Consider the following 26,238-nt stretch of genomic DNA (forward strand, 5'->3'; position numbering starts at 1 on the left):
AGTCACCCCCCCAGCGCCCATCTCGTCAGAGAGCAACAGCAGAGCTCTCCGCACAGCCTCCGCTCTCGGGCGGGCAGAAAGCCCTATGGCCACCGCAGCAGCGACCAACGGAGAAGCACAGGGGAGGCTGCGAGCGAAAGAGCCGGGAAAGGAAGGCGACGGGAGCAGGGGGACGTGCGGAGGAAGCAGCGCCAGAACTCGCTCCCCGCCGCGCGGGGAAGCCGTTTAACCGCCACCAAGAGCCGGGCGCGAGACACCGCCTACGCGCGCTTCCCGCCCCCGCCGCCTTCCCCGTGCGGCCCCGCCCCTGCCCCGCCGGCTCTGACACCGGCCGGCGCACCCCGCCCCCGCCTCTTCCCTTGGCGGAGGCGGCGGCGTCCCCGGTCGCCATGAGAACGGCTTACGTCACCGAGCCTCGGCGCCGCTGATTGGCAGGAATTGTTCGAGAACGCCGCCGAAGGCGGAAGCGGAAGCCGCACGTGGAGCCGGTGAGTGGTTGCCGCAGTTTCTGGAAACTTCGTCTCATTGTCATATTTAAAGCGGCGGCGCCGGCTTCTCTCTCCTCCCTCCCGCCTGCGCACGGGGCCGCCGCGCGCAGCACCGGGGCCGGCGGCCGCAGCGCCGGGAGCGAGCCGGGGCAGGGCGGGGGCCTCCCCTCCCCCGGGCCGTGGGGCCATGGCCGTGGTGGGCTTTGACCTGGGCTTCCAGAGCTGCTACATCGCCGTGGCGCGGGCCGGCGGCATCGAGACCGTCGCCAACGAGTTCAGCGACCGGTGCACGCCGTGAGTGAGGAGTGCGGGGGGCGCGGCGGGTCCTGGTTAGCGGCCGGCGGAGGGTCCGGGCCGGAAGGCACTGGAAGCGGGTGGGTGAAGGGGATGTCGGCTGCGTGGTCCCCGGCACTCGCCGCCTTCTGACGGACCCTCGAGAGGCTGCGGGGCGGGCTGGGGTCAGGCGCTCGGCGGCGGAGAGGCTGCGCCGGTCGGCGCTCCGCTCTGTGGATCCCCCGAGCCGGGGCCGGAGCGTGTCCGGCGGCACCGACCTGCACGTGTGGCCGGCCTGCGGTGCGGGTTTCTCGGCTGCGCGTCTGGCTGGGAGAGCCGGCCGCTGCCTGGTGGATCCCCGACGGGGCAGCCTGGCTTAAATGGGACACCCCGCGTTAAATGGGACACCCCCCCGCGCCTTTGTGCTCGCGTGGGCTCTTAGAGCTGCTCTGGAGCGGTAGTCTGTAGTCAGATATAGAAAGCCTTGGGCTCAAAGCAGGAGTTCGTTGTAAAGTTACGAGCAGCCGAACACTGACAGGTAGGATGTAGTCTGGATGGGAGATCTTAATTGTGATCATCGTGTTTAACTGCTTGGATAAACCGTTGTGAAAAGTCCTGGATTCGAGCCAAGACGTTAAAATGGATAAGAGTCTTATTGTAGTGTTTTACAGCAAGTTGGAAGGACGGCATTTCAACAGAAAGACTTTGGTGTTTTACTCGCAGTTGCAGAAAATGTTTCTGTGACAGTCCTCAGTCACGGTTGTTTGTAGCACTGAGTTAATTAGCCTGTTGTTCTTTCAGATCGGTGGTTTCATTTGGATCAAAAAACAGAGCTATTGGTGTCTCGGCTAAAAACCAGGTAGGTCGTTTCCTGGCATTTGTGAATTGGCCAGTGCGAAGTGTTCAAGTACCAGTGAGTGTGAAAAGAGCTGTAGTTAAACCCAAAAAACTTAATTTTCCTTGTTACATCTTTTCGTTTAGAAATGCTGCATTATTCTGCCGTGCTTCCTTCAGATAAATGCAGTATATGTTGGTTTTGTTAGAATGCTACTGCTCTCTTTCATTAATGCTAATGTTTTCCAGTTGAACATGTTCCTTTTCTGACAAGTTAAGGTCATTGGGGGATTTTTTTTCATAGTGCTTGTATGTAGGATTTTCCTTACACTTGAAGGAAAGCACTTCAAATGCTGTGTATAGTTTCTTAAAATGAGATGCAAAGGAAGAGTCTTCACTCAAATTCTTAAAGCTATTTAGATAGCTCAATATGTTTGATTTCACTGAAAAGTTGTATGCCTGTGTTTTTGAAGGTATAAGTTCTTACTTTGTTGGGGTTTTTTAATAGAGATGCTCTGAAAGATTGAATGTTTTCTTCCTTAAAGTAGTATTTTTCTATTTAAAAGGAGAGCTTAATTCTGACAAATGTTAGGATAACTAGATGTAGCAGCTAAATAAATCCTCAGGTATGGTATCATATTGTGGATTGTTACATAACTGCTGCCGGAGGAGCAGGGCATGGGGCCTCCATGTAGTAAAAGGGCTGCAGAAGGTTTCCATGGAGAGAGCACTAAAGGAGACTTTTATGCCAGTGTCATAGCTCTTAATTTTGGACAGCTGAGGAAATATGTTAGATTACATGTTCATAAGCACATACACGCTTTCAGATACAGCTTAAGTGATTAAGGTGGTTACAGATACAGGTGGAGTGATTAAGTAAATACATATTTTTGTGGGTTTTTTCTTATGTTTGGTTTTAGCATTGCTTTTGTTTATTTGACTGCTTCCATTATTGTGAGTTGGAAAGTAGTGTGATTCATCAGTGTATTGAAATGTATTGATACTGAAAACAGCAAGTGACCTGAATCCTGTGTACTTGCTTGCTGCCAGTGGTCCAGTTTGGCTGACCACCTGAGATGTGAATCATGTTGCTTTTGTAAATGAAGTAGTTTCTTGACATGGACAACTAGAGTTATATTTTTTCAGTGTCCTAGGGTGTGGTAGCTATTTAAATCAAGGAGTAGAACTTTCATTTGAATGACTTTATTTTAAAAACAAACGAACCCCTCCTCCACCCCCCTGATCATCCTATAGTGACTTCAACAATGTGGTTGTGTGTGTGAGAGAGCTCATCTCTTTAACACTTGAGGAGCTGCTGTTGGAGCAGATTTACAGAGAATTTGTTTCCTTTAGGCAGGTCTTATAGCATTGGAGATGAGAGCAGTATGTTAATTAACAGACCATAAATTTCAGCTTTCTTGATTGTGACTAAGCAGGAAGATATTAAAACATGCTACAGACCTAATGGCATACAATTACTCTAAAAATATCTTAAGATTGTTTTCTTAGAAAAGGCTCTTAGGTTAATTCTAAATTAGGCTGTAAAAGCTATCAGAGTGTGCTTCTCTGCCTACTGCGTGTTAATAATTTTTGCTTCCATGTTCTTCTACATTAGAGCTGTGAATTACGTAGCCTTCAAATACTCTGAAGCTGGACACAGGAACCTAAATACTCTATTGCATTAAAGTACTGGAATTGTTCCTGGCATGATTTTTGACCTGAACTAACTCATACTGAGCGCTGTTTGGCAATTAGAATAAACCAAGGATGATTCCTAGTAGGGAACTTGTGTGTGACATCTTTCTCTCCACGCACACAGCTTTCTGAAAGTTACTGCTTAATAGTATGGGTATGGCCTGCTGCTTTGTCAGGGATCTTTTCTGTTGGAGAACTGTCATAGTTGCATAGTTTTCTAAGATAAGATGTAGCTCAAATTCTTCAATTCGATTATGGAAAATTTTGCATGCAATAAGAAACTGGTGCTTTCCTTTGAGGGTAGTGAATGCTAGAAATCTTCCTCAGTATGCTTGTCATCCGAGTTATTATATTATGCAATCTGTTGGTGCCTGTTTAAATCTGTTCTGGAGAGAACACCACACTTCTATGGTTTCTCTCCAAGAGAAGAGAATTCATTCTACTTCAAGATACTTTCAGTATCTCTTCTAGGCCCGTCTGGTTGTATAATTTTCATTCTCCATTGGATTCCTGATAAAGAAATGCTTTCTCTAGGTCAGTTGGTTCTGTGGGGAGCTTGCACTGTAGCTCAGCTTGTACTTTAGGCTGACATTGTTACCAAAAAAAGAGCATCATGTTTCCTGCTGTTGTCTATGGACTGTACCCTTCTTTGGTCTAGTGCCAGAGTTTGAGTGGCTGCTAGGTAAACATGAACAGGGAAATTACATCGTTTAAAAGTAGTTCAGGGGGAAAAAAATGCTGGGTATTGAAATCTATGGGGAGACTTGTCAGCTTGAAACTTAACTGCAAAACCAGTTGTTTGCAGATAGTGTAATGGGGTTTGAAGTGAACAGCTGGAGGTGAGCTGGCTGGAATTGAAGTGCCAGTTCGCAAGCATTGTAACTACTTATGAAGCTGGCTCCTGTCTTTTATTGTTTTACTTGTGCCTAAATTAGGTGTGTAAAGTAGCAGGCCCTACAGATCCTGTTATTGCTCTACCTGTTTACTTCAAGGTTTTAGAGATACTTGTATAATCCTTATAATGCTTAGTGGTCTGTGACTCATACAGTCTTCTGCAGTAACGAGGTGATACAAAGGTGTTACAGAAACAGATGTGACAAGTGAGTGAGGAGTTGTTTTAGAACTTGACTGATGCTTGGGAGCATACAGAGCAGCACTGAACATTACAGGCTGAGTAAGAGTGGATTTCTAAATATCCTGTATTTCTTTACAGCAAATTACTCATGCCCACAACACGGTATCTAACTTCAAGAGATTCCATGGCCGTGCATTTAATGATCCTTTTGTTCAGAAGGAAAAAGAAAAGTTGAGCTATGATTTGGTTCCTATGAAGAACGGTGGAGTTGGAGTAAAGGTAAATTTGCAGTGTATCTTTTAGGGGTTCATAGCTAAATTTGAAAGTTTACATTTCAGCACCTCGTCATGAAAATATGGGTTTAATTTGATTATTTTAAAGGTTTCCATTAACTTTTCTGTTAAAGAAGAGCCCTTCTATGAATAGACAGCTTCATCTTTAAATAGTGGATGTTAACTATCAAATTAAGGTTCATTTGTGAGTAATTGCTGAAATGTGAGCTTCCCTGTTGGCAAATTGCACATCCAGCTCAAACATTGCTGCAGAAAAGCTGCTAAGATAATTATGGGGTCATATGGTTTTCCTTCAAAGCATTAACCTTTCTGTCACTCTTGTGTGGAATGCATTGCAGCAGTCTAATTACGTGATTACAAATTCCTTATAAAGTAGCAGCAACTTTTCTTTAGAGTAATTGCTATAAATGAAGGACGTGTTTATCCGTTACTTGCTACAGATGTGCAAACTTATTTTGAGCCACATTGCAGACTGACTCTTCCTTACATATCAAAGAATTTTCTGATACAATGTCAGCTTTTCCTAGAATAGGTGCAGTTAATAACATTGTATTCATTTGCAGAAGTATATGAAAATACTGATAATGAAGCCTTGCTGGCATAAAAGATCGTGCTGCTTCACTAATGAAGACTCTAGCTTGGTTTAGTTTGTTACTCTTGAACCTTGAACTAATGTCTCAAAACTTCAGTATAGATCAGGCCTAGGTAATGAATAGATTACAGAAGAGATTGTACACTAGAAAGAATTCTGTCTGGAAAAGTAGTCAAGCTTTACAAAAGAGGGGATGCTTTTTCTTATGCTGTTTGTGACTTGTGAGGGTAATGAATAAATTCAGACAGAAATTAAAGTTTTCTTTTAATTGCGTGGTCTTTTACTATATGAGAAGGTCTAGTATTGGGAGAACAGTGCTACTTGGTATTTCTTCTTCGTTCTCAGACAGTTTGGAGAGCAAATGAGTATTTTTTTTTCTACTTAACTGTTGCTAAAAAGTTTTGAGAATTGATTCAGTAAGTAACATTTCTTGGTAAGGGAGCAACAAACAAACTGTTTGCTGAGCTTCATCTTAACCTTGCAGTAATAGTCTGCAAGTCATTCTGGACTTCTTTGCAATTGGCAGCAGTTTGGAAATTGATGGGTGTGTTTAGCTTTTTTTTTCATAATGCTATGTGAGCATGTCTAGCTTTAGTCACATTTTAGACTTGTGTCACTTTTTAAATCACTTTCTAGCCATTTCCTTCCTCTATAGAGTTCATATGGTTCTTGATGTTTTAAGGCTGTGAAAATGGGATTATTGCTTCTGTAGGCACTCAACTGGGAAATCAAATTGTAAAGTGAAGTACCATAATGAAATAATTAAGCATGTCATGATTGACAGAGTATTAGTTAGCAGTGTATCAGAAAACATTTAAAGTAATTTTTCCTCCATTTGAAAGAATGGAATTATTCTACCTGTTTCTTCTGTCCAGGTCATGTACATGGATGAGGAGCATATCTTCAGTGTGGAACAGATTTCAGCAATGTTATTGACTAAATTGAAGGAGACTGCAGAAAGTAACCTGAAAAAGCCAGTAACAGACTGTGTTATTTCTGTAAGTAATTGTAGTGCACAGGAACATGATGTCTTTTAACTTCAGTTATTGAGGGCATTTTGTTTCTATTCATGTAGAGTGAAAAAGAACATGGCAAAAGCACTTACAAAGGGATTAATCTTAACTAGCTTTAGAGCTTTTGACTTAAAGAAATCCCAGGGCTGCTTCCGTATTCCAGACCCTGACCCACTTTGTGAACTTATTTTCTTGGTGATATCTGAACTTTCAGACCCAGAGTATTTCTGGGATCCAGGAATGTACCCTTCTGCTGCAGCTTGTTTCTATGACTAAGCACACTAATTACTCATTAAAGACACCTTTGTTTATCAAAGTTTGCCCTCTGGCAGCTGAAAATCTTAGTTTCTGTCTTATGTTCATACTCTCAGTAAGTTAATTTTTTTTTCCCAACTTGTGACTGCACAGAAAATGACCTCAGATGAAGAACAGTCATTCCATTGCAAAGCATGAGTATAAAATAACATCTGCCTCTGTGTTCTCAATGACTCTTGGAACAATTCTGTCTCATGTTGCATCTAGGAAAATTTAGTTCTGTTATTAATAAAGTTTGTTTTTTAGTTGATACCTGGAAAGTTAGTGTCTTCTAATGGTGTAGTTTTTGTCCCTGAGGATCAGAGGTCATCGTCTAACACCAGTGCTAGAGATCTGTAGCAAATTTTCAACAAAATATTCCTTCAGAATCTCTTACCACTTCTTTCTGGAAGTCATTTTGGCCAAAACATTCTCCTTATTCATTATCTCTTAGTTATTTATATCTCTCACGTCTGTAATATTATGTTACTTTTTCCCCTGTTCACTTTCTTGGGCAGGAATACATCCACAAGTTCTGACTAAATGTTATTCCGTCTGTCTCTGTAATACCCAGTTTTGTATTTTGCACTAGTAATTAATATTTCTAGCATCTGTATACAAATAAACTGATTTGTTTCTTGCTAGTGTGTCCTCATGTAAACTAGCTGCTCATTTAATTCCATCTCAGCTTGATTCAGTAGAATATATGAAGTGCCTATTCAGTACAGTAGCTGCATATGAAAAGACTTGTAGTGAGCAAGTGTATTCCTCGAAGAGGAGAAATAGATGCAATTTTAAAATGAAGACTTTCAAATAAACAGCGTGATGTCACATTTTCTGAAAGTAACTTCCCATTCTTGCCTGTTTTGTTTAGGTTCCATCATTTTTCACAGATGCTGAAAGGAGGTCTGTTCTGGATGCAGCTCAGATTGTTGGATTAAATTGTCTTAGATTAATGAATGACATGACAGCAGGTAAGTGGGGTAAAATAGCAGTTTCTGCAAATGAAAGATGTGATAGTGCGTTTAGTTACTCTAAGAAGCAGGGCTGACTTGAAAAATCAGACATGAGACTTCAACATCTGAAAACTTGTTGCTCTTCTCTTGATTTACAGTCTTTCATTTTAATGTCTTTTGTGTGAAAGGGTAGAAGAGATGAAGCTTTAGTGATAGTTATCTACCTGAGTACGTACTTAGGAGTTGCCACATGTGCCTGGACTACTTGCCCATTTAGTTTGCTGTCCAGAGGAAGTAAAATTTTTCCATAAGGAAGAAACCTTATGATGAACAGTTGTGGGCTTCAGGCACTCTTAAAGGAAGGTCTTTGATTAAATGTCAATGCTTATTGATTTCCAAGGCTTTTGTCAGTGTAATTGTGGTTTTGAAATACACACACAAAAAAAGGCAATCCCGTTTGCTAACCTGTTCAGAACTCTAAAAACACATTGGCAGAACCAAGAATTTATCTGGTCTTTCCTGAAACAAGCATTCTTACCCTGTCTTCCTGCATTTTTCTGTTTGCATTTGCTGATAGAGCCTTTGTTCTGTGGTTTTAAGAAGCATAATAACTAGTGTTGGTTTCCTAGGGGAAGGCCTAGGAAGTTGGAAGTAGAGGTCTGTACCAGAAGACAATTACTTTTCTGCTCCCACTGCCCACAGTAGTTAGATAAGTAGGAAAGAGTTAACTTTAGAAGAATGTTCTATATAAGCATTTATGGTGTACACCAGCTGGATTCATACTTTTGTATTTTCTATTTTATTTATTTTAAGGAGTAATCTAAATATGCATTGATGGAGTGGTATCTTAAAGTGTTTTTCCAGAATTGTTTTCAGATGAGTGTCTACATAGTAATGTATAGGATTTCTAGTAGATGTATTGATTTCATCAGTATTACAATCTTTACATTGAATACGATGTATTTGCACCTAGTGAAGAGCAAATCTGACTGCATCATTGCAAAATCCATAGGTGCATGTTTCTGTCACCTAGCTTTAGCTTAATTCTCTGCAAAGAGTGCTTCAGAGAACATGTGATAGTGTGAATTCTTGAACTGACTGTGGACCCCATGGTAGGTACAATTTGTCTGTTTTCTTCAGAGTTAACAGGGCTTAAACACCTCTAGGGTGACTGTGGAGAGAGGAGGAAGAAGGGCAAACATCTGACCCTCTCTTTTTAACTTTCAAATTCAATTTTCAGAATGCTTATGAAGAAAATTTATATCCATAGAGAAAAAAGTTAGTTTAGCACTCAAAAAAAGTGCACTTTCCAACCTTAGCAGTCAAAAGAGTACCTTTCCAACCCCTTTCTGTACTGAAGCAGGAGTAAACACTTCACACCCAATTCAGAAATGACCTCTCATGATGGGGTGATGTGATATAAGGCAACTAAAAGCATTATCACTTCCTTTTTGTTTATTTGGCAGAACACATCAGCCCAGTCTTTGGCCATGCAACAGCCCTGAGAGTTTTTCAGGACTTTTTAGCAAGGATCTTTAGAAGTTTTGCCTTTGGAATGAACAGCCCTCAGAAAAGCAGAAAGCTCTTTCATCCCCTTAGCAGCACCAATAGCATTTCATTACTGTGTAGCACACAGTGTTTCAAGTTTTCTTTCATTACCTTGCAAAGTGAATGGGTAGTGTTGAAGTTTTTCTAATATTTTCAATGTAAGAAACTTTTACTATATCTTTAGGAAGGGGTCCTGAGATACAGTGGGGCAGAAAAGAAAAATAGTTTTATTTTTTTTTAACAAGAGACAAATGCTGCTGCGATTTATCAAGATTTGTTCATAAATTTATTTTTAGCTTGGAAACAAGGCCAACATATTCAGTCTGCTCAAAAATACAAATGTTATGTGAAAGAACACTCTAATACACAATTTAAGTCAAATCTAGATCTTGAGGATATAACAGATATGTTTTGTGAAACAGATATTCTATTTTAAATTATACCTCTTAATGACTGCTAGTGGGAGGGATTGAATGTTGGTATTGGGTTTTTATAGACCCCAAAGAATCCATGCAGATGAGAATGAGTGTACCAGCTGCAGGTGAACTTTATTAGACACTGGAACCCATAAATCTCAGCTCTCTGATCAGTGGGAAACTTGACTGTCCTTGTTCCAGATGGTCTGCTTTTGATGTGAGAGAGGGAGCTGATGTCCTTTGCTCCTCAAGTGAGAGAATGTCAGTGTGACTGTAAAACATTTCTCTTCAGAGCATGTATTCCCAGCCTTCCTTACCACCTTCTCTAATGCTCTTTCCTGACAATCTGTCTGGTAGCCTGGCTGTTATCTTCATTTGGGGATTTTTTTTCATCATATGCAAATGTATATTCTTGCACGTTCTATCTTGTGCCAAAATCTCAGCCTTCCCTACACAACCATGTAGCCAAGACTCTCTAGGGTTTTATTTATGTTCAATTACTGCATCAGCCTCCTGCTAGCTTTAACACTGCTGTCCATCCAGAATTGCTGCTGCTGCAAAACCGTGTTCTGTCCTTTGACTTCATTATCCAGTGTTTACATGCCACACTGGCTTCTGTTTTACACGTTTGATGGATTTCATAAACTGTCCCTTCCTGATACTCTGTATAGTATGTGATTATTCCCTTTTGCAACCTCTGCAGACCATTTATGCAAATTTCAGACACAACCTTTGTGTCTTGGAGATACCCTTTGAAAATATGAAACTGAGTTTAGGTTTTGTTATAAAGATGCTCTGTGTTATTGATTACTATGCAAAGGAAAAAAAGAGTTGTTAATAAACAGAACAAAGTAGGAAACCCCAAACAGGGCTATTGCTACTTAGTTTTGCGTGCTTGCCCATTTAAAGAGTATATACATGACTGAGGAAGGATGATTTGCCATTCAAATCCTGCAACATATGTTCCATGTAGGTAAGACCTTGCATAGGTGTATGTCTGGATTTGTTTTGCTGCACTTGATCCTGTAGCTTAATAGTCACAGGGTTGTGATGGCATGCAATTGGAAACTACTTAGACACTGCACTGATAATATCTGATACTTTTTTTACAGTGGCTCTGAATTATGGAATTTATAAACAAGACCTTCCAGCTCCTGAAGAGAAGCCACGGATAGTTGTGTTTGTTGATATGGGACATTCTGCATTTCAAGTATCAGCCTGTGCATTCAACAAGAGTAAACTTAAGGTAGTAAGATAAAATGAAAATAAAAGGGCTTCTGAGACATTATGGTCAAATAGCCTGTAAACTTTCCTTGTTTTGAAAATTCTGAAATCATTTAATGCATGGGAAGAGGCAACAAATCAAAAGGTGAAGATTTTTCAGTGTCCTTCATTTCATTAGGATGGTTTCAAATAGAGGTTGTGTAAATTCCTTGTAGTCCACCAATGTAAGATACACAACTGCTATAATTTAAAATATTTTATCTAAATGTGTGTGTATTAAAATTTTGAATGTTTAGGATTGTCACCTAGTTATTTAGTCTTACTTTCACTGTTAAAAATGAAGAGCAATTCTTGGCTGATATGGTTAATTAAAGTACTTAATCGTGTGCATTAAGATAGGCCAAGTTGTCCCCAGCCTTTTTGAAGCGAAGGCTGGCTGACATGGGAGGACTGCTATTCCATTTGATTTTTACTGGGGGTAAGACTGAGTAATTGTGTTCTTTCAAACCAGGTACTTGGCACAGCATTTGACCCTTTCCTGGGCGGAAGAAACTTTGATGGAAAGCTAGTAGATTACTTTTGTGCAGAAATAAAGGCAAAGTACAAACTGGATCCAAAAACGAAAGTTCGAGCTCTTCTTCGTCTGTATCAGGAATGTGAGAAGCTGAAGAAACTAATGAGTTCAAATAGCACAGACATTCCCCTAAATATTGAGTGTTTCATGAATGATACTGATGTATCTGGAAAAATGAACAGGTGAGTTCTATGCAAGACAGGCAGTTGCCTTGGTGGTCGTATTTCTTAAAACAAGTATTTCTTTCCATGTTTGAAATAAACTTTCTGTGCTAAAATTAAGCACAAGTGCTGAATAGCTATGGCTTTTTTATAATGCTAGAATAACTAAGGCTGTGAAATGTAATATTCAGCTAACTGAACAATGTTTCAGTGTAATAATCATGCATAAGAAGCTTGGAGAATGACACATTCTTAAAACCATAGGTTGATGCATGCAAACCAGACCCAGGGGGGTTGGCTGCATATTTAGGCCTCCTGCATATTTTAGGTAACCTAAATCCCATACTGCTCTCAAGATAGCAACAACTGAAACTCCGTTCCTTTTTTCTGCTCTTATTGTAACTGTGGATATTGGCAGAGAAATAAGAGGACAGAAATGGTGCTTATGGGAGATGACTTGATTATGTCCTGAGTGTAAATGAAGTTCTGTGTGTGTGTTTCTCTCTCTCGCACACATGCACAACCACAACTTAATTGTAGTCACTGTTAGTCCTGTAACTACTGCCAAGAGAGGGGTGTGCATTTGTTTTTTCTTCCCTCCAGTATTTAGGCAATAGTTTTTCATTATAAAGGAAGTATCAGTGTTTTCTTATGTGTAACCTATGCTGAGAGGCACATATGTAGCACTTGCTCAAACAATACCTTTATCTTACAAAACTACATTGATAGCAGCGTAGGAAAATCTGTAAGCAGCTCTTCATCTTCTGCCTTGTGTATGGTTGTCACTTCAGCCTGTTCACATGGGTTTAGCTTTAAGTGTCTTTGCAGTGTAGTTAACAGACCCGATCAGCATCAGTTTGGAAACAAGAATACCAAGAAATCTTAGGGGTTGGACAGGCCTTCATTGGTTAATTAATTTCTTTCCTTAGGTCACAATTTGAAGAACTGTGTGCTGACTTGCTACAAAGGATAGAAGTGCCTCTGCTTTCATTAATGGAACAAACACAACTGAAAGTGGAAGATGTCACTGCTGTAGAGATTGTAGGAGGAGCAACCCGCATTCCTGCTGTTAAAGAGAGGATTGCTAAATTCTTTGGCAAAGATATTAGTACAACACTGAATGCGGATGAAGCCATAGCTAGGGGCTGTGCTCTGCAGGTATGGTACTGGCAACACTTGTTAAATTTAGAATGTTCCTTGAGAACACTTTTTTGAAGAATTAGCCAAGCAGTTATGAGAAATGGCAGAAGTGGTAAATTTTAAAGCACACAAGGGAACATACATGTTTACTGGGTCTTTTTATGGACTTGTGCTGTTTAAAAAGTCCGGAGTGCTCCTCTGCAGTGCAGTACTTTACTCAAAGGTGCTGATGCTGTGTGTATTATGTAAGCAGTCCACTCTTATCTTCTGAAGAACAAGATCTAGGTGTCTTTAATAAGAAAAATTTAAGTTCTTGTGAAGCTGAGGGAAGAGATTTTTAATCAACCAAGTGTATGAGAAGTTATCTGTGAAAAGCCCAAAACACTGCAGGTTTGCATTTTCTGATATCCAACTTTCCATCAGTGTGAAACACACTTCTTTTGCATCTTCCCCCATTTTACAGTTTCCAACTAGTGAGCTATTTTTTACAAGCAAACCACTGCCTTCTTCCTTTTCTCCTTATTGTCTTATTTCACCCCCTCTTTGACTTGTTTCTTTACCTCATCTCATTAATTGCTTTCTATCATTAGCAATCAGTTGTCTCCAGGGAAAGAAGCAGGCTCTGTGAGATAAACACTGCTGCTTTTATGACCAAGTAACACAGAACTCCCAATTATTTACAGTCCTGGTATTCATTTAGACTGTTACCCTTTTTTACAAGCTATGGTAAGAAAAAGGCCAAAAGTCCTGCTAACCTAAAGGGTATAAACACTTCTGCATGAGATTTCTTTGTTCATATCATATTCCACTGAAATCAAGCAACTTACCAAAGCAAACACAGTTCTTTTTCTTGTTTGAAGATGTTTAGCTGTTCTGTGTGGGTAGAGCAGAGCAGTTAACCAACTTTGTGTGTCTGCTTTTGTTTAGTGTGCAATTCTTTCTCCGGCTTTTAAAGTGAGAGAGTTCTCTGTGACAGATGCTACACCTTTTGCAATATCTCTATTGTGGAACACAGAAGCAGAGGACACTGAAGGGTAGGTACCTCTCACTACAGTTCAGTGAAACTATATTTGCCTTCATAATTCAAGGATGATGATCTTGGTTGCATTTAAATTAGGAACTTGACATTCTGGTGCAGAAAACCCGTAGGCCATGTACCAGAGATAGTTGACAATGGAGATTGTGTAGAGGCATGTGTTGAAATTTTAACTGTAACTCCTCATACGTTTAAAAAAAAAAAAAAAAAAAAAGAGATGGGAAAAAAAAAAAAGTGATTGAATGAGCTACCAACCAGTATCTTGTCTTGCATTGCCTTTGTCTGCTTGTCAGGTTTTGGGATACAAAATGAACTAGAACAGCTGTTGGATCCTAATCCCGCTTTCCTTGCTGGATTCTTTTTACTCAAGATGTTCCTAACACCTCTCTGGATTCTTGTAGGAACATTATGCACTATGTAAATATTGTTAGCTTGCATGGATGATACTTTTCTGGCTGGAAACAGAAGCAAGGATTTAACTCTTAAAATTTTCAAGATAAGAAACTGTAATTGCAATAAATTTAAGATTTGGACCTCTGCTTTTAGCTATTGCTATGCCTGTAGGAAATGCAATTGCTGTCTAGGATGTAAAGAGGTCTGAGTTAACTTTTTGAGAAGTTAGGAGTTCTACAGGGACCTGTTCATACCTTTCTCATACTTATAATTCAGCCTTTTCTTTTTTGACTGTCTTCTGTGGAGATGCAGAACATAATTGTTCTGTCAGATCCTTCTGAGAGAAACCTGTTGGTTCACATTCTAGGTGGCACTCTTATTTTCTCCCATTTAGATTTTCAGATGACATCCTTCAATTATTAGGAGACAGAACTCACTTGGAAATTAGAGTCAGACTGGCATAATAGCAGACAGACCCTAGAGGAAGAACATAAAATAAAGCTGGTTGTCTTTGTCATATCAAAAAATGAATAATAATTTGGTGTCAGAGTTCTCAACTAAGCCACAGAAAGTAAATGAGGAAGGAGTTGATGGCTATAATTAGCCTTTTGAGACTATTGGATGAAGGGTGCAAATTATGATTTACATTATGCTGTTCTAAGCTCAGAGTGATGTCTTTGCAGGAAACAAATTTTGGAGGTCTGCTGATAGTCTGTCACTGAATTGCCACCTACATCTAAACTTATTTGCTTGTGGAATAGGACAATTTCCCATTACAGTACACAACAGTAATATTTTTTTCCATACAGTACAGTAGTGAAGTATCCTTCTTGGAATTGCTCAGAAGGGTAAAGGTGTCAAAATATGATGATGTTTCTTGGAAGAGTTCTGATCTTCGATCAAAGTTTTTGGGCTCAAATACTCTACTAAAAGTGGTATTTTTTTCTCTTAATTATAGGGTTCATGAGGTGTTCAGCAGAAATCACCCAGCACCTTTCTCCAAGGTTCTTACATTCTATAGGAAAGGTCCATTTGAGTTAGAAGCTTTTTATTCTGATGCCAATGGAGTCCCATATCCTGAGTCAAAAATTGGTAAGTAGTAGTCCTAGAAATGGTGTTGCCTCACATCATTTGGTCTTAAATCAGTTCTGTAACTGTATTACAGTATGGTTATATAGCATATTTAGTGTTTTGTGTCTGGAGGGCTGGGTTTTGAATTCTCCGGTTACATAGGTGACTGAATTTGGAGAGTTTCTTTTCTAGCTTCTAAAGTTGCTTCCATCCGATGAAGAAGAAATAAGGGGAAACTATAGCTGAATACCCAGGACTAGAATAGAGTTATCGCTGCAAACGATAACTTTTTAGCTTTTAAAATCTTTTTTTTTCTGCTTATCGCTAAAGCAAACTAGTAATACTTGAAAAATACATCCTGCATATAAACACACCTTGAGTGACTAGTTGTTTTTTCCGGTACTTTCTGGATTTGACATAATGCTGGGTAAGTTTTAATCAAGACAACCTGAAATAGTGGCAGCTACAGAACTACGCTATTGATTTAAATTTGCTAGGTAACATTCATAAGCAGCTCTTTCATCCTTTTCAACAAGTTACAACATTGACAGTGTTGACACTTAAAAAGAACTTAGTGTGGTTAGTTAGAAGAAGATTGTGATGGTAAAGATGGGCCAATTAATTACTCTTAGTTCTAAGCATATAATTAACTGGTGTATGTTTATCTTAATATTACATGCAAAGCTATTAGTAGTTGTGAAGTAATTGCTTGGTTTTGTTAGAAAGCTCAACTTTCTTTTTTTTTCAGAGTGGTAAAGAAATGACAAATCTTGGTTAAGTACTGGACCACACACCTCTCCTGTTGGTTAACAATGCACTTAAAATACACTGTCAACAGAACTGTAGTGTTAAAGATAAGCTTTATAAATGTTTTTTAAATGAGTGGGAGAATATATGGGGCAAAATCACCTCCATTGATTTACTAGTATTTCAGCTAGTACCTAATGCACTGCAAAATTACCAAAACCTATTATTCTAAATGAAAACATCAGTTATTTTCTCTGCTTCAAAGCAAATTGTGGTTCTTACATAGTCACAAAGTTTAAATACCATGTGTCTTAGAAACCAGCATAATATTTTGTAGATACAGAACGAGCAGGCTGCCTTTCAGGTTAACTCTTACCATAAAGACTGATAGTGCGATCTGGTGTTAAGAAACAAGAAGGTGTTTAAATGCTGTTCTGGAAACTGTTAAGAACTGAACTGAAAATCAGACTGTTTTCAGCTCACCAATTAACTCTTTGCTCAGGACAGAGTTGTTAAAAGTCCTAATAGGTGAGGCAATGGTTCTGGTAAGACTGCAAAAAAAAAAAGGACAAGTCCCAACTCCAGTATTAGTGGATTTAGAAGCAAGGGGGATTACATTCTGTACCCTGTAAAGTAAGCAGGTAAAAGCCTGTGATTTAGATCTACTGAGGAGGGAATGGTGTGTGTGAGCATGTGTACATCCAGTCTGTGATAAAATCAGTGCACTTGTACTTTGCAGCTATATGAGCATAGTAATCTCCAGGTCACTGTTTTGGTGATATATAAATAACCATGTAGTAGGCAGGAAAAATGTCTGCTCTTACTGTCAAGGAGATCTGATTCTTCATATACTATTAACTAGTCGTCCGTCTGTTCCTTACTTTCACAAAGCTTGTTTCAAGTATTATAGGAGTTACTAATACAAAACAATTATGTTCTGCCCTAGAGTAAAAGGCAGGAGCAGGCTTACATAGATATTAGAAGCTGAAAAGAACACTTCTAGAAATACTGTTTCTGTGTTGGGCAATAACTTGTATTAAGATATACCACTTAACTTTGGCATTACTCCAAATATTTGTGTGGGTTTTTTCACCTCACTAATAGCAGCACAAGTAAGGGGGAGTGAACTTCTTGTATTTACTGTGTATTACTAGTGGCAGGTGAACCTACCTGAGATGAGAATAAATGTTCTCCCTTTTGTAAGGGGGAGTTGGCTGAAAAGCAGCATACTCTTTGTTTTTTGTAGCATTCACTTTGGGCACCATGAGATGAGCACAGAAGCTTCATCAAATATTTAGAAAATGTATCCCCTATGAAAGAGGGAGGTGTTTTCCTGGTTCTGAAATATTATCTATTTAATTCCACTGTGTGATATTGATTCTTTTGTGTTTAGGTAGGTATGTTATCCAGAATGTGGCAGCCCAGAAAGATGGAGAGAAGTCTAAAGTCAAAGTGAAAGTCCGTGTCAATACTCATGGTATTTTCAGTGTGTCCACTGCATCCATGGTAGAACCAGTTAAAAGTGATGAGACTGAAGATGTCAGTGTTGAGACTGAAGTGGAATCTCAGGACCAGAGGCCTATTGAAAACTCAAGTGATGTAAGTTGACTTTTCTTGTGTGTGGATGTCCTTACTGATGAAAGTGTGTTCTGCTGTTACATACTCTGGAAGAAAAATAGCTGCTTCTAAGGAAGCAAAATTAGGTTAATTTCAAGATGTGTGTAGCTGTCAGGAAATGTCTTTGTAAGAACAGGAGAAAATTAGTACTATTGTGGAAGTATGTGTACTTCAAAATCAATTGTTGGGAAAAGTTCCAAATGGCAGCAGGTGGGTTGTGTGAGGGTGGGGTTGTGTGCAGCTGCCATTGTTGTCCGAGTGTTCCAAATAGGAAAACTTGGTTTGGATTATTAGTCATCTGTGCTCTTTGTGAAAAGGATTTGTGTGTAATCCGTTGCATTAGTAAAATTTATGAACTTTTTGTGGAATGGAAAGCTGGAAGGGGAATCGCTACCATTGAATGGGAGCAGAACACTGGGGAATAGTGCAGCATTGTTATGGTGGACTTGATGTTTTCATAGTTTTCTGAGGGGGGAAAAGAAGCTTAAAAGCTATGACTCAAATTAAGAGCCACTTTTTGTAAGAGAAAGTGGTAGTGCGCACACACACATACGAGTATTATGCTGCAAGCCTGGCACTGGTAGCATTTTTACTAAATCCTTTTGAACTTGCACCTAGTGTGTATCTCCATTAGTTAAAGCATGTGTGTTTCTGCGTGTGCACAGAATGCTTTGTAGGGCACTTTGTACAGTACGTGCGTCAGAAGTGAAGTGCCCTATAACTTTTATTAAATACAAGTGCACATGCCTTCTACATCCTTTGTGCCTGGGCTTTCATTTCAGAAAAATATCCAGCAAGAGAACAGTGAGGCTGGAACACAGTCCCAGGTACAAACTGATGGTCAGCAAACGTCACAGTCTCCCCCTTCATCAGAACCTCCCTCTGAAGAAAACAAAATCCCAGATGTCAAGAAAGTGAGTGACCCTTTAACTCTGTTGAAAATGTTATGCTCTATAATGGTGACATTTAAAATGGTAACATATTCCAGGAAAAATTAAGGAACTTGGTGCTTGGAACCTTTTTCACTTTGATACCTTTTCTATTGTGAGAAATAACATGTAGATCTCAGGATGATTTCTGTAAAGAGTCTGCAACAGAATTCCTGCAAGAAGTCTCTCTCTACCACTTCCCTGTCTTTATGCTGTATTGTACAGCTAATTTATGTTGCAAACATAACATCTTTTGTTCAAGAGCTGTTAGAGGCCAAGCTTATTAGGCCTGCTCAGAGAAGCTGGGATCAGGAATTCATAAACCTAAGAGGAAATATATATCTATCTGAAAAACATATGCCTGCATGATACTGCTGGCAGTTTACTCTTTCATTTGTATAAGATGAAAAATGTTTTGGGTTAAGATCTTGACATTGCACTTCACTGATGATGCTGACAAAGCTACAGATGGGCACTTCTGGAAAACCTGCAAATACACCATATATCTGAGAAAAGTCCTTCCTGTAGCTCAGTAATTGCCCATGAAATAGACCGTAAGCACACTAGGATAGCAAGTGGAATCCCTGAAGGGAAAGTGCCTCAAGTGTATTTTGAAGAATCTGAAAAAGACACAGAAAATCTCTGCTTGTTCCTCCTGTGAATGTTTCTTTCATCATAGTTCTACTTCATCAGAAGGAAGTCAGGAAAATAATCTTATTTTTCTTCTCTCCAACTTAGACAAATGAGAAGAAAAGTGATCAGCCCCCAGAAGCTAAAAAACCCAAGATAAAAGTGAAGAATGTGGAACTCCCTATTGAAGCTAACTTGGTTTGGCAGTTAGGAAAAGATCTCCTCAATATGTATATTGAAACAGAGGTGAGTTAGAGTGTGGTTTAGGCTGCTTTCTTAATTGCAGTTATTAACCATTTGTTTGGTTTTAAAGGCAACTTCTGATCTTTGACTGTAACCCTGGAGTGTGGACTGTGTTTTACAGGAGCTGTGCTTTGTAGAATGTGTTTGAACATAAGTATTTTTTGTAATTAAAATATTTTCTGTGGTTATGCAGGGAAAGATGATTATGCAGGACAAACTGGAGAAAGAAAGAAATGATGCGAAGAATGCAGTGGAGGAATATGTGTATGAGTTCAGAGACAAGTTGTCAGGACCATATGAAAAGTTTGTTTGTGAAAAGGTAGGTAGTGGTTTCTGGAACTTCTCTGAAAATACTGATATCAAATATTCTGTATTCCTTTGTCAAGTTTTCTTGCAGCCATCCTGGAAATAGCTGAGAACTGTGACTTATTTGAATGATGGCTTGGACTGATGTAGAATTAGGTTCAGGCTTAGCAAATAGTTTATATCCCTGAAAATAAATTTTGTTGCAAATGGAGTAAAGTTTTGATTTCAAATAGTGTCAGTAAATAGGAGAAGCTGCGTTGCTGCACCGCAGGCATTAGCCTATTCAAGGCCAAAAGGCTATAAGGGATGATATTGTAGATGTGTGTGTTTCCAGGTTCAGAAGCTGGTGTGGTTTCATTGATTTGATTAGGCAAAAGCTGCAGTAAATATGCAATTTTTATTTAGGAAGCTAAGAATTAATGGTATTTACCAATGTCCTGTTACTGCAAGACAAACACAGTCAATTGGTGCATATTTTGATGTTTGACATCAAAATGTTTGAATTATATCGATACATAGGATCTGCAAGGATTCTCTGCGCTCCTGACAGAAACAGAAGGCTGGCTGTATGAAGAGGGTGAGGATGAAGCTAAGCAGGTGTATGTAGACAAATTGGAGGATTTAAAGGTAGGTTTGTTAGTATGCTCAAATTGCAAAATTTCCAAATGACACAAAGCCATGTTAATGAATCACATAACACATAGGAATTGCTTTTTCTAGAAACTAGGTACTCCAATTCAAATGCGCTATCAAGAAGCAGAAGAACGACCAAAGCTGTTAGAAGAACTGGGACACAGGCTCCAGTATTATGCTACAATAGCTGGGGAATTCAGGAATAAAGTAAGTGGCCTCAAAGTACCTTTACCACATAGTGTTTCACTGAGGCTCACCAGCTGTCAGAGGCCTCAAATTCACTTTCAGATGAGCTGCATGTTATATAGGTCACAAATTTAACACCACAAATGTTTCCCAGTGCTCAGTATTGCCTAGTGTGTTATATCTTCAGATACTTGATACTTCTGGGGGTTTGCAGGCCAAAAAGTACATTTTTATAACGAACGATGGTTAGACTGTGGTCTAATTCTTGACCTTTTAAATGGTAATCTGACATCTCTAGAAGTGTGTTCTTCTTCCAGTTCTTTGGGAACAAGTGTGCCATGGTGAGAAGCATTAGTGTAAAAGCTACTCAGGATAAACATCTAGGGGTTTTTATTCTGTATCAGCGTTTGTGGGGTTTTTATGGGGTTTTTTTTTTGGTTGGGGGGGCTTGGTTGGTTGTGGTTTCTTTTGGTTTGGTTTTTGTTGTTTGTGGGGTTCTTTGCCATTGATATTTGAAGATTACTTTGATATGCATCTCTGCCTTCTGCAAATTTAATCCTTGAGTTTCAACTTAATGAGTTTTCGTAGGTCAGCTCACAATACTAAAGCTAGTTCAGTTTGAGATTGAAACTTGCATCAGAAACAATTATGTCCTCACAGCTATAGATTATAAATTTATCATTAAGTCCTTTAGTATTATTACAGAGTCTTGGAATAACTAGCATAATTGAAAATAGTACATCTGAGACGTGAATCCATATTTACAATTCTTAACTAAAATCATAGATTGTGTTGCTGGTTAGATCCTTCTCCTGATACCAGTTAATTGCGTAACTGCAGCACTATAGGGGATGCTCCTATAGTTTAACAACTGATCCTTCCCATTTCTGTGTATGTGGCATGGCACTGTCTAAACTACTTTGAGCCCATGTAAGACTCTCCAGAAGGGAAGGGAATGTGTTTTGGTTTTTTTTTATCAACCCTGTTAATAATGTTATATTATATTGCATGACCTGTTTGTGAAACTTCTGTTTCTTCTGTGAACTAAGTTTCTTGTTTGATAATTGGGCAAAGGAAGCTTTATTTTGACATATTTCTTGTCTCTTACTATAACAGATCTGGCTTGTTGCCAACTTCTATTTATTTTGAAAGTTGGTAAAGATTGTAAGTTGTAAATAATCAGGATACTCTTGTTGACATAACTTGACAGTAAACTTTAAATAATTAACTAATAGGAAATGTTTGTATTTGGGCAGGATGAGAAATATATCCACATCGATGAAATGGAAATGATGAAAGTAGAGAAGTGTGTTGGTGAAGTGGTAGAGTGGATGAATAATGCTGTGAGTGCACAGGCTAAGAAGAGCTTAGATCAAGATCCAGCTGTGCATTCAAGTGAAATTAAGGCAAAGCTACAGGTAAGCACCATAAGAAACTAATTTTAGAGGCTGGTGCTAAAGCTAGACTGGTAGCTGTCCATTTCTCTCTCCTCCAGTTTCATCTTGCCACTCCAGTGTTCTTAAAGGGTGGTTAGGAAGTCTGGACAGAAGGAGAATCAGTAGAAAGCAGAGGAGCTGTACTATAGTGTATGTAATTCTGTGGAGCTTACTGACATTTTGTCTTTCAGTCACCTTAAAAATTTGGGTTGTTTTTCAATGTTACTGGTAGGCATAGAATAGTCTTGAAAAACACCTATGTGAGATCCAAAATACTGAGTTGAAGAGCTTTGCCACAGAACTTCAGAAACTAGACCAGTTAATCTGTTTCAGGATACGATAAGTACTTGTCAGTCTGGACTGGAGAAACAAATACAGAAGCAAGTTTCAAATGGTCTTTTGGGCATGGGACTCTTCACACTAATGAAGCTGATAGTTCCTTAATGTATATATTCTGACCACATCTTTTCCCTTTCTTTTAGGAGTTAATCAATGTCTGTGAGCCTGTTGTGACACAGCCAAAACCAAAAGTTGACTCTCCTAAGGAAGAAAACCCACTACATGAACGGGCTGATTATAAAACTGAAGACATGGGAGAAGATGACAAAAGTTCTGAAATGCCTCAACAAAATGGCGAATGTCATCCAAGTGATCAAAACACCATTAGCATGGACTTGGACTAAACCACTGCATTTGCAGCAAGTTATTTCATCCCGTGACAGAAGATATTTTTGTGTCGTATGTGATGGAGGGTGGGAATGCATTGTTTTGGGAGCTATTTATATTTTTTTCTTAAAACTTGTCTGGGATATGTTGTGTTATGGGAGGAAGAATAGTAATAGTGTTGGTCTTGACTATCCTAAAAGGAAAATTGCCTTGGTAACTTTCAGATTCCTGTGGAATTGTGAGTTCATACTAAGCTTCTGTGCAGTATGTTAACCTTTTGCATCACTAAAGATGAGAAGAAGCCTTTGATCTGAAATATACTGCTCCTTCAAAAGATTGTAATCAAAACCTTCGTAGGCATTTGTAGATGCCAAGGTAGTTTTCTTTTGTCTGGACATCTAATTGGGTATGTCAATAAAAAGCTGGTGTCTGTCCCGTTCATAAGGACTTTCCAGAAGAAACCCTTCTCTTCTAAGGTTTTTGATTATTGCAGTCCAAAGTGCTTATCAGATAATAAGATGGTGAAATGTGTTAGTAGCATGCAGAAACGCTTACGTTTCATCTCTTGCTAAACAATACATTTTTCATGTGGGGTACATAAAATGAAGGAAATGCTAATTCTGTTAGTGTTATTGTGAAGCTTTTTAATGAGCTTTAAAATAAAGTTCACTTTACTGATATCTCCTGACTTGTTGGGTTTAGCTGTTTTCAATATTTCTGGTGTTGCCTTTTTCATGGTTTGTGACAGGCTGTTGCTTTGTGTTCCTGTGCGAAGAGTTGTAAAAAGGCTTAAAACTCGAACACTTAGAACAGTTGTGCAGTGAGTTGAAAGTAACCAAGTGGCTTAACAAGTTTATGCCTCTTTCTTTCCTTTACCCTGAGGGCTGTACACACCTGAAAGAACCTGGAAACTTCATAGATGGTAAGGCTTAGAACAAAACTTGTAACACACAGAACCCTGTGTTTTAGAGACAATTTGCATTTCAGAATCAGATGTTTAAACCTGATTGAATGCTTAGGCCAGGCTTTGCAGCCTCTTGTTACAGCCAAAACTGAATGGTAAAACTGAGACTTCAGCCTGTTCTGCTGAGCACATGGTTCTGCTTAGACCATGGTAAAGTTTTTAAAAACTAAGAATTTCTCTCAAGTAAATCTCTGTAGTCTATTGAAGAAGCTTATTTTTAGATACTTGGAGGGTGCTGAAAGAATGTTTATATACTCTGCTTTGGCACCTGAAATACTGAGGGAAGGATTTTCCTTGGAAGCATATAGACCCTGTATATAAGGTTGTGATACCAGATATGTAAGATCATTGTCACTAAGTGCAGAGTTGGTTATTTTAATCTAAGAGCTGGTGTGACTCCAGCAGTATGCAGTCTGCAACAACAAAACCAAAAGGAGAAAAGCGAAATTAGTCCCACTAGAGCTACTGAAGAGGGGGTACACATTTGAGAGAAGACTGGTGCTTTCTAGGGCAAACTAATCCTACTCCTGGCAAGTGTGTTTCTTCTAGTTGGGGCTTTTGGTAGCACCCTAAGTCTCACAGCCAGGGGCATGAACAATACTGCAGTGTGTGCAGCTCCCTACAGTAGTGCCCAACTTTCTGCATGGACTAATAAACTGGATTAACAAACTGGAGATCCTTGTTATTGGCTGCTTTGAGCTGTGTGTTCTTTACCTCTGGTACATTAGACAGTTGTGTACAGTAGGCAACACAAAGAATACTTTGATTGTGCCCCATCCTTTTCCTAGACCTAAAGAAGGGGAATTCAGACTAGAATTCAAAGCCATGTTTGGTGTGTGGAAGAGTACTCTGTGTTGGTCCTGGTAGATTGGTAGCATCAAGGGTTAAGTTTCTGTGACAGACTATTGCTTGCTTAGAGTATTGCTGAGATGGAAATTCTGGTTCCAGTACCATAAAAGATAGGAGCTTATATTGCAAAATCAGTTGGATGCCATAGCAGGAAGCTTAGCCTGATTAGAGTAAAACTTCATAGAGGCATTTAAAGTAGAGTTCTGTCTGAACATCTAGTCCTAGATCTACAAAAAGCAGCTTTGCTGGCTCTGGAGTGATGGATTGTTCAGTTACCTCTGCAGAAGGTACTGCTCTAATTTTCCTCTAATGAACCTTCATAAAAGAAATCTGCACTGAGAGCAGACAAGTCTTTTAAAATTCAGATTTCTAGAACGTTAACTATTTCATAGCAGCTAATGGTGTGGTAAGTGATTAATTCCATTACTATTAAATGGCTTACTTTAATTCTTACAGTGCTTGTGCTTTAAGCTGAGGTACAGGGAAATGAAAGCACAAATCTACAGACTGGTGATTCAACTTCTCTTCCTCCCCCCAGCTTAATGAATCTCTTGCTTTCTAATTTCCCGTTTACCAGACACATGTGAAAGTCGTGTGTTTCCACTTTGATCTTGGCATCAGCCGTAGGGGGGTGAGGATGCTCAGGATGGCAGTTTCCTTCATGCTGCAACTACCAGAAGAACAACACTCAGCAGTGCCAGGCATGGATTGCTGGACCCTTTAATCTTACTGGTGTGGGGGTGCAGTGGCCTTACTGTGTTACTGACTAAATATTGCACAAAAGTTTGTATTTTTTTTCCTTTCCTGAAAAAAGAGAATTTGATTACTCTAAAACAAGCTTTGGAAATTCTTTTGGATAGTGTGTGTTAAGTCTTTACATCTACTTACAATGCACTTCTCAGGGTTCCCAATTTTATCTAAGTCTTTACAACTGTTTTACTTTAGTGGCATTACTAATAGGGAGAACTTACATCAGTATTCCATGTATTTTTATTTTGAGTTATGGTTTTCTCAAGCTGTGTTCTGATAGTCTTTGGACTCTTTTCAAAGATCCAAGGAAAGTGTCAAATATGAACATTTATTTCTTATCCAGAAATCTGTGTGATGTATACAAGGAGGTCAAATCCCCACTAAAAATGTTTAAGGATGTGACTGGAAAATGGTCAAAAAGCACTTACACAGATTGCCTTATGGAGTCATTATTAACTTTAGTTCCATATTCTTTAAGTGCTATTATCTTACCTACGTAACAGATTTGTGAAATAAAGTTTATAAGCTCACAACACACATCAAATTGCCTGAAATTCAGTCTTTCTGTAATTCTGAATCTAAGATGATTCAAACTTGCATAAAATACACGAGTTACTAGAACTGTTGTATTTTACCTTGCCATTTTTGAAAGATTTAGTTGAACTAAAAATTGTGAAATTATGCATAGTCTGAGAAATCATTTTTGTAATAAATTTATGAAGTATTTTAAGCCAGTAAGAGCTTAGAACCACAAAAGGAAAACAACAAAATAACTTCTTTTAAAAGGTGAAAATCTTAAATTTACTTTTATCTATTATATAACCTCTCTTGTAAAGGTTTGATGTAGAATGTTTTGATGGAAAAACAGTGCATAGACTGACCACTGTTAAAGTTCAAATTATACATTTTAACACTTGGTCAGGTGTCTTGCTCCTCAGTGAAATGTTCCTTTTATTATTCACTGCGTTTCTCATTTTTGCAATAGGTTTTACTTTGTGAATGTATGTGATTAAAATGATAGAGCCTAAATAAGATAATCTCTCTGAAATACCAAATGCACTTGCTGCATGTGTAATGAAGTTTTCATTTATGAGATGATAGTCTAATACATCTCATGCTGAATTTCATCCTCGTGTTCCTTAGCCCATTGTAGGAAATGCAAAGCCATGTCCTCGGTGCAACCACCTTGTTTCCATCGCCTGTTTC

At 39.1% G+C, this 26,238-nt stretch overlaps 1 protein-coding gene across 2 annotated transcripts; it reads left to right on the plus strand.

Annotated features, from left to right (window-relative positions):
* The first annotated feature begins 492 nt into the window (after positions 1-492).
* HSPH1 (heat shock protein family H (Hsp110) member 1) lies at positions 493-23,151 on the plus strand. Of its 2 annotated transcripts, XM_080353884.1 has the most exons (18): positions 493-782; positions 1,563-1,620; positions 4,504-4,644; positions 6,126-6,248; positions 7,432-7,531; positions 10,590-10,723; positions 11,213-11,457; positions 12,366-12,594; positions 13,504-13,610; positions 14,964-15,097; positions 17,217-17,422; positions 18,223-18,354; positions 19,108-19,245; positions 19,436-19,561; positions 20,068-20,175; positions 20,269-20,388; positions 21,624-21,785; positions 22,286-23,151. In XM_080353884.1, the coding sequence occupies exons 1-18, from the start codon at positions 676-678 to the stop codon at positions 22,484-22,486; spliced, it is 2,571 nt and encodes an 856-aa protein (XP_080210010.1). In that variant the 5' UTR covers positions 493-675; the 3' UTR covers positions 22,487-23,151. The 2 variants fall into 2 exon arrangements, with proteins under 2 accessions (XP_080210010.1, XP_080210011.1); XM_080353885.1 differs by lacking the exon at positions 18,223-18,354.
* Positions 23,152-26,238: the final 3,087 nt, after the last annotated feature.

This window comes from Nesoenas mayeri, assembly GCF_963082525.1.
Source record: "Nesoenas mayeri genome assembly, chromosome: 1".
In the NCBI taxonomy this organism is placed as follows: domain Eukaryota; kingdom Metazoa; phylum Chordata; class Aves; order Columbiformes; family Columbidae; genus Nesoenas; species Nesoenas mayeri.